The sequence below is a fragment of the Chiloscyllium plagiosum genome, chromosome 41 (genome assembly GCF_004010195.1).
Source record: "Chiloscyllium plagiosum isolate BGI_BamShark_2017 chromosome 41, ASM401019v2, whole genome shotgun sequence".
Taxonomy (NCBI): Eukaryota; Metazoa; Chordata; class Chondrichthyes; order Orectolobiformes; family Hemiscylliidae; genus Chiloscyllium; species Chiloscyllium plagiosum.
This window is the reverse complement of record NC_057750.1, coordinates 1901900-1910242: the sequence shown is the minus strand read 5'-3', so window position 1 is coordinate 1910242 and position 8343 is coordinate 1901900. Positions and strand designations below refer to the sequence as shown.

General features: G+C 48.5%; 2 protein-coding genes across 5 annotated transcripts in view; one reads left to right on the top strand and one right to left on the bottom strand.

Annotated features, from left to right (window-relative positions):
* Positions 1 to 922: 922 nt before the first annotated feature.
* LOC122542732 (E3 SUMO-protein ligase ZBED1-like) lies at positions 923 to 7891 on the bottom strand. 2 transcript variants are annotated; one of them, XM_043680717.1, is made up of 4 exons: positions 7869 to 7891; positions 7190 to 7494; positions 6416 to 6554; positions 923 to 4968 (listed from the first exon to the last, which is right to left on the bottom strand). In XM_043680717.1, the coding sequence occupies exons 1-4, from the start codon at positions 7876 to 7878 to the stop codon at positions 2969 to 2971; spliced, it is 2454 nt and encodes an 817-aa protein (XP_043536652.1). In that variant the 5' UTR covers positions 7879 to 7891; the 3' UTR covers positions 923 to 2968. The 2 variants fall into 2 exon arrangements, with proteins under 2 accessions (XP_043536652.1, XP_043536651.1); XM_043680716.1 differs by lacking the exon at positions 7869 to 7891 and having other exon boundaries at positions 7190 to 7708.
* Positions 7892 to 7943: 52 nt separating this feature from the next.
* The window catches only part of mrps12 (mitochondrial ribosomal protein S12), a 10966-nt gene continuing 10566 nt past the window's right edge, over positions 7944 to 8343 (top strand). Inside the window, exon 1 of one of the 3 annotated variants that reach the window (XM_043680718.1) lies at positions 7944 to 8023. The gene's annotated coding sequence lies outside the window, so the exon portion shown is untranslated. The other 2 variants (XM_043680719.1, XM_043680720.1) reach the window with 2 other exon arrangements.

Genomic DNA, 8343 nt, shown 5'->3' with positions numbered 1-8343 from the left:
AAACTCACTTGTCAGCTGAAAAGTTTTCCTCCTATAGAAAATGGATGTTTTTCCTCACCAGTATTACTTTGAGGCAATTAAGTAATAATCATAACTCTGATCACCATGTTGTATACTTGTGGAACCAACCACTACCATTTAATGGTTGGGACAGAATGCTGCCACCAATCCTCGTTTCGATATTGCGTCCATTGGCCCGATGATGTCTCAATGACTAGTGAGTCTTCAAAACAAGTGGCACTTTAATTAACAACAAAATGTAGTTTATTACATGATAGCAATAGGTACTAGTTACATTGGTTAGTGAGACATGACAGGAGCCAGGAATAACAACTTTGACACCATCAGCATCTGGAGCTGGGTTCCTGACTCTCCAATCAAGACTGCATGATATTTCAGATTGGGTGGAGCTTAATGCAGACTCCAACATTAACCCTTTGGGGACATTACCTTGTGCAACACCAGAGGTGAAAGAAAGATTTTAGCCGTTTGAAAGGGCTAGAGAACCTCTTTAGCTTTTCTTCAAGTAGAAAAGGTTACAGAAAGATTTAATAGGAACATTCAGTTTTAACAAGAGTACACAAGAAGAATCTGTTTCCATTGATTGAAAATAATTGGCACAACAACAATTTATAGGATGAGCAGATGTTTCATTTTTGTCAGGACAATCCAGTTTTTTTTTTATTAAGCATCCCAATGTCCTGACCACTTCCTCAACACGTTTCCAACTTCCAGCATTCCCACTTTGTCTGTGGGAGCGGAACAATTTTACAATGAATTAAAGTCTGTACATACATCCTAAAACCCATTCGCCTGTACGAGAAGGAAATCTGCCAACCTTACCTGGTTCACTCTACACGTGACTCCAGACCCACAGCGATGTGGTTGACTCTTAACTGCCCTCTAAAATGGTCGAGCAAGCCATTCAGTGTGAGGGAAACTAGGGATGGGCAACAAATACTGATCTTGCCAGCGAAGCCCACATCCCACGAAAGAACAAGCAAAATCCATGGGATGACAGGTTATGAGTTAAATTACATGGAACAGGGTTAACCCACAGTTTGCCTGTCAGAATCCCACTCCGCTGCCCACTCCAGCACAGCTTTGAAGCAACACACGAGTTCACGGAATCACAAAGGGAGGGTAGTGCTGGAGATAATCTGGTGTTTGTATATTCATCATGCAAATAACAGCAAATAACTCATGAAACTCTGTGGAAGCTAGCTGGTTATGACTTCCTTTTGCAGTTCCTCTCCAATTTCCTGAAACAGAAATGTATGGAGAACGAGGAGACAGTTAACTGCCCTCCTTCAGTTTGGGACACTGCAGTCAGTGTCCATTTTACAAGCAGCTCTTTTCAAATTTCAACCTTTTGTTCCCTTTGCACCTCCCCCTCCCAGGAGCACACTCTGATTCAGTCTGGGACTGACCATTCAGTCTATCTGATTCTATCCCTTCCACTGGCCCATTACTGCTGCCAGCTCCGGCCAGCTCCTGGGTTACTAGGATCTTTCGACAATCTGGGCGAAGACAGGGGCTCCTAATGTTCTCCCGAAGCGGGCCTTTTGTAAAAAAAATCAAAAAGGTGCTTGCTCAGCGAGAGTCAGGCAATGAGTGTCGCAGAAAAGCTGACGGGATCAGAGTGTGTCATGTTAGGAAATCATTGATCACTGCAACAGTCAAACTGGATCTCTGATTTAGTTATAAGCTTGAGGTTTTAAATTCTGTTTAGTGTGGCTAGGTAATGCTGCATGTGGGTTCTTGCTGTGCACTCCCACTGGCTGGATTTCACTGCTTTTACACATTAGAACACAGAGTCATAGAGATGTACTCATCCATATTCTAACCTAATTGAGTCCCACTTACCAGCATTTGGCCCATATCCCTCCAAACCCTTCCTATTCATGTCCCCATCCAGATGCCTTTTAAATGCTGTAATTGTACCAGCCTCCACACTTCTTCTGGGAAATAAAAACCCTTCTACGGCTTTAAAGCACTTGTGAAGGCCCAAGGAGGTGATAAGAATTACAAAAATGTAGGTTCTTACAGTTCCTTCACCAAGGGCCATAGACACTAAAAACCTAATTAACAGATATTAAGGGGTTTTTGGTTGAGAATCCTTTTACCCTAATAAAGCCCATTTCTGAACACACCCTGGGTGAGTTGGAGGTCAGGAATTCAATTCTCCTTTTTATCAGGGAGCACAAAAAAGCCCGGTTTCCAATTCCCTGTCAATATTCACAGATCTCAGGAGGAGAAGATTGGCCTCAGCTGTGATGGCTGCCCTAGTTGATCTGCCTGGCAACAATCACTGCCACGGTTCACATATGAAGTCCTGGTACATTACTGAAAAAAGGTTGCTGGAGCTGGAAAGAATTGAAGGTCATTGACAGTCAGCACCGAAGGGGACAATCTTGTGTACAGACAGCTTTTCTTATGAGGAGAGGTTGAGTAGGTTGGGCCTGTACTCACTGGAGTTTGGAAGCACTGAGAGACGACCTCATTGACAAATAATACTGTTAGGGGGGTTGACAGGGTAGATGTGGAAGAGGTTGTTTTTCCCTTGTCGCAGTGTCAGACCAGGCGTATAATCTCAGAACAAAAACGGCCAGCCATCTGAACCAGAGAGGAGGAGGAGGAATTTCCTCTTTCTAAGGATGGTGAATGTGTGGAATTCTTCACTGCAGACAGCTGTCAAGGCAAGGTCAATAAAAGTCTCTCCATCTTAGTCTGGAGTACACTAATCATTAAAAGGAACCAAGGGTTTTGGGGAAAATGTCAGGAAAGTGAAATTAAGGATGATCAGGTCAGCCACAATGCCTACGAGTGACTTACGTCTGCATCCACGTCTTATGGGACAAACCAGTTAGCGGATGATTTGAAGGAACCCCAGGAAACGTTGACGACGATAAATGAAATCTGTCCTTGAACATCTGCAGGAAGCTCGGGTCCACAAACAGATGGCGCCTCACTGTCTGTATCTCTTTAGTGACTCGATATAATCAAAGTTTTTGTGCAGGAACAGTATCTGATCAATGTCGTCTGGCAACAGAGCTGACCTGGTCTGGTCTGGAACGCTGCTGGAACAGAAGAAAGCTCTAGTAGCAGAGACAGAGGTGGCAGGAATGGCCAGGTACTGTTTAGCCAGGTTGGCTACCGCCGGGAACCGATGCTCATTATTCTTCCACCAATCAAAGGGATTGGTGTTGCGTTTCCGCAGGGGCTCCGCCAGGTAGCTCTCCAGCTGCTGATGAATCTCCGGCATCCGCTCAATGGGATCTTCACCAAACAGGAGGTCATACTCACACTGGCTGGGTCTGCGCCCTGCCTTGCGACTACGTTGCTTGCTGCCTTGCTGGTGGTCTGAGACACTGTGCTCGTCTGAGGAGGAGCTGGACGAACGGGACCGAGAGCTGGTCACAGCGCTGGACAGCATGTTCTTCACCTTGTTGTGGACCTTGTCGCGTGTGTCTGCACTCAGAAAGCGAAGATCCTTGAACCGAGGATCTAAAAAGGACGCCACGATGGCTGGACTGTCCATCATCTCATCGTCGTCAGGGAGACGCCACCGCTTAGCGATCTCCGTCCTGATCTTTGTACTCACTGCCCTAACGATACAGCCTGGGTCACCATGGTGCTGCATGAGAGCTGTCATCACCCCATGAAGACATGGGAACAAGGAGGACACAGAAGCATTGTGCTCTTCACTGAGGAAAGATGATGCTACTTTGAGAGTCTTCAGTACAGGCAGCAGATCCTGCAGAAGTTTCCACTGGTGGTCAGACAGATTCTGAACAGTCATGTGCCCAGTTCGATCCTCTTCCAGCACCATGCTCACTGCCCATCGCAATTCCAACAGCCTCTCGCACATGTCAAAGGTGCTGCTCCAGCGAGTAGCAGTATCCATGACCAACACCAGCCTCTCTTTGTTCATCTCTGCCAGCTTGGTGCTGAGCTCCACATTTGCACGGGCGCTGTGAACAAAGTGGTTGACGATGCGCCTGGCAACGCTCAGCGTGTGCTGTACCTGTTCCACTTGCAGTCCCAGTTTAATGCTCAGCTGCAGCATGCGGCCAGCACAGCACAGACTGGACCAGCCAAAGCGCTCCTGCAGCAGGCGGGAGCTGCTCATCAGGCTGCCCGCACTATCGTGCACCACCGAGTTCACAGTCTTGCAGGAGACCCCAAACTCACTGATGATGGAGTAGAGCAGCTCGCCGATGTAATCCGGTGCTGGGTTGTACTGGGGGATCGTTTTGAGAACGCAGCGTGCCAAGCGCCAGCGACAGTCAATGAAGTGCCCCACAACAGTGAGGTAGGTCTGCTTGCCCTGTGAAGTCCAGGTGTCAGTCGAGAGAGTCAGAGAGGGGACAGAGTGTAGGTAGTGCTCCAGCTGTAACTTGGCAAGCGCATATTTGTGTCTCAGGCTTGCGGTTAAATGCATGCTCGACGGGATTTTATAGCTTGGCTCCAGAAAACCAAGCAGTCTTTTAAAGCCCTCATTGTTGACGACAGAGATCGGCTGAAGATCTCGAAAAACCATACCCAGGATTAGATTGCTGATCACCTCCTCTCTTTTCTCAGGGCATGCCTTGGCATCGTGCAGGACCAGCTCAGAGATGCTCACGGGCTTGTTCTTCTTCACTTCAGGTTCCTGGCCCATGGACTCTGAGGAGGAAGAGCCCTCATCCTGCGACTGGCGAAGGTCGAGCTCACTGAGGTTGTGTTTGCGCCTCAGGTGCTCCCGCAGACTGGTTGCGCTGTTGTGATAGCACAGCTGCTTTCGGCAGAGGCTGCACTCCACACAACGCTCGTTCAACTTCTTGAAGAAGTCCCACGTTTGCGACTTCTCTTGGCAGCTCACCGGTGAGGCATGTGTGAAGTTTAGCTCAGTTTCCTTCCTCCTTCGGGAGCCCACACTCCCATCTCTGGCCAGGTGATAAGATCGCAGGACCATGGAGAGTTCATCTGCACATGACAGAAAAACAATCACGGCATCCTAACGTCTGGTTTATAAAGTGAGGTCACAGGCTGGAATTTCCAGCCTAGAAACAGGCCATTTAGCCCACCTGTTCCATGGTGGGTCTATTCCACTCACTCCTCCTCCTGACCCCACCCTTCAGCCCATCCACAGCATTAAAAGAAAATCGCAAATTTTCCAAACCCCTTCAGTTCTGAAGAAGTCATAGTGGATTCAAAATGTTAACTCTCTTTCTCTCTCTACAGAAGCTGCCAGACTTGCTGAGTTCTCCAGCTCTGTTTTTATTTTAACTCACTTGTGGAGTTAGATTTGTGCTTGGTCTTCTCTATCAAATCTCTTCATCATCTTAAAGATTTTTAGCCAAGTCTTTTCACCTTGCTACAGAAAAGGGCTCCAGCATGTTCAGTGTTTCAAAAATGAGACCATTTGGCCCATCCTGTCTGTGCTGTCTCATTGAAAGATCTATTCAATGAATTTCACTCTTTTGTCCTTCCCCCATTACCCTACAAATATTCCCACTTCAGGCATTTATCCTAATTTCTTTTGAAGGATATGACTATTACATTTACTCCCACCAGCCTCCCAGGCACTATATCCAGAACACCACATTAATATTGTGCAGCTGACTGCAAATGATCACAGAGAGATGGCAAATTCTATTCCTGTGCTGTTTGCCGGGTTCTCCCCTTCACTCGTCCTCAGCAGCTGCTGCCCAGCACAGTCAGGGTCGCCACCCCATTGACTGGTCATAGCAGATCGACTGGATTGGGATTTGCAGCTACTCGCTGCCACGGTTGGCCCACAGACAGCTACTGCTCTGTCGATTTGCTTTCTCTGTTCAAAGGTGCAGACCCTGCCTCATCAAACTGACATCAATAGTCAACAAACAGAATAACAGCAGATCACTGACCAAGCAGGGGCCAAGCCTGGTCCTCAGAGTGCAGGCTTTTGCCCACGGGTGCAGGTCTCTGGCCTCGAATGGGGTGGTTCAGGTTCTGGCTAGAGATGAGGGGCATGGGAGCAGGTCTCCAGCCGGGTGATAGAGGGGTCAGGCCAGCAGAGTAGTCACTGACTTGTGGGGCACACGCCCTGGTCAGTGGAGCACAGACACTTAACAGAAAATGAACACAAACAATAGGACCAGGAGTGGACCATTCACCCCATCAAGTCCGCTCTGCTCTAACATTCAACATGATCATGGCTGATCTTGGGCTTCAAGTCCATTTTCCTGTCCTCTCCAATGTCCTTTCACCCAAGAAATCTGTTACTTTGCATTAGGTCCTGGAAGAATTTATTTTGCAATTGTCCATTGTGAAAAATATTTTTCAAGGCTTATTGCCAGCAAGCCTCGGATATGGTGACCCTTGAGACAGGTTGGAGTTACTGACAGAGTTAGTGGATATTCAAATGTTCCACGTTACACTGTGACTGTACCTTCAGCTAATGCAGTACAGGATTCACCAATTCCAGCAAAGGGATAGATTTCCTGGTCTTCTTCTGTCTCCAATTGAGCTGCACACTCTCGGAGCATCTCCGATATCCTGCTGCTGCTGCTTTGCGTTGTCAGGGTTGCCTTGAGAGGATGAAGAAACAACAGGAATAGTTTTTTCAAACACTGTCCTCTGATGAGAAGAGGGCACATGGAGGCCAGTGGGTTTGGGAGGGAGGGTGTGGGCATGGATGAGAAGGTTCAGTGGGGAGGCTACACAAACTCAGCCAGAAATAATTTTCAGGAGGCTGGACAGGAGGAAATAGAGTTTGTGGAGGAGAAGGAGAGATTTGGTGAGGGTGGAGACAAAGAAGGAGGAACTTTGGAGTGGAAGGATTTGGGGGATTGGGAGAGTCAGAGGAGAATTAGTCAAATGGCAGGGGCTTGGGGAGAGAAGTTGGGAGGGAAAGCACATGAGCGAATGAGGGGTTGAGCACGTGTTTGTATGGAGAAGCCAAACTGTGGGAAACTACAGAAGGGAAAAGATAAACAATAATAATGCGTACAAATCTACACCTTGACATAATAAACCATCCACAGGGCTTCACAGGAGGTCATAAAGCAAAATGTAACATGAGGCCAGATTAAGAGAATATTAATGTCAACCACAGATTGATGAGATGGGTAAATCTAATTGAGAGAGATCATGTAAATCTACCTAGATGAAGCCAACATTGTAATTCCAAATTCTGATATTTAATCTGAGAGCAAACACTCACAGGATTGTCTATCCCAATCAGCTGTGTGATTTTAGGAACCCTGTCCTTAGTGGACAGGATACCAGGGATCCGCTCGGTCCTGGGCTCTCCCTGCAGTTTATTGTGGTCAGCCTCCTCTGTAAAGTGAACGTGGTGGTTCCTCTCCAGGTGTAATCGGAGGACAGTGGCACTGCCAGAAGTGACCAGCTCCTTCCTGCAGATGTTGCACACAACTGTTTTATCATCTCTCCTGGTTACGTATTTCCAGACATCACTGGCATGGGCCATCCTGCTGCATCTGTGACTCCACATCAGCGCAGGCCTGACTGCAATTAAACAAAGAAGACTCATGAAATCATTCCTTCACAATTGACCAACCCAACGCCAGGAATACTGAAGCCAACCAACCAAGCCAACCCCTGGGGTAGCGAGGCTAACCGACCAAGCCAAGTCCTGAGGTACCGAGGCTAACCGACCAAGCCAACCCCTGGGGTAGCGAGGCTAACCGACCAAGCCAACCCCTGGGGTAGCGAGGCTAACCGACCAAGCCAACTCATCCTCCATCAAACCTCCCCCAGTGCTTTTCTTTGCTCGTTCCAGTGCTGGTCATCATGTCGCCTTGCCAATATTCCCCCTACATCCCCCCTCCATCTGCGCCATTCCTCCATCACCCTCCTCCTCTCCCATTCCTCCATCCCACCTTCCCCCATCCTCCTCAGACATTTCTGCCTCATCCACCCACACACCTCCCCCTCTCTCACACACATTCTCTCCATCCTCCTGTTGCTAAGGAAACGAACCGGAAGCACTGCCATTGACCCGGAAGCTGTTGCTGCCGATTCACCGGGGATGCGGGTTATTGTCGTTTACCGATTATTGACCATTATTACCGATTATTGACCATTATTACCGATTATTGACCATTATTACCGGTTGTTGATTATCGCTCTCCGGCTGCGGCCTCCCGCCCCGTCCCCATGGTAACGCGGCCTAGCTCCGCTCGGAGCCTAAATCGAGCCCCGGGCAGCGGGGCCCGGAGGGGGAGCTGTCCTCACCCCCCACCCCCGGGAATCACTGAGAGGGTGACAGTTTGTGGGCAGAATGTGGTTGGGCTCCGTGTGAAACCCCAGGCTCCTCCGCCCCCCCCCCCCATTGACCCGGGGGGTAGAGAATAG

Bases quoted from the DNA above. Each gene is read 5' to 3' on its own strand.
- LOC122542732 (XM_043680716.1), bottom strand. From the start codon at position 7,519: ATGAGTCTTCTTTGTTTAATTGCAGTCAGGCCTGCGCTGATGTGGAGT. The intron at 6,555-7,189 runs GTGAGTGTTTGC...CATCCTCTCAAG, and splicing joins TGATTGGGATAGACAATCCT to GCAACCCTGACAACGCAAAG. The intron at 4,969-6,415 runs GTACAGTCACAG...TGTCATGTGCAG, and splicing joins CTGTACTGCATTAGCTGAAG to ATGAACTCTCCATGGTCCTG.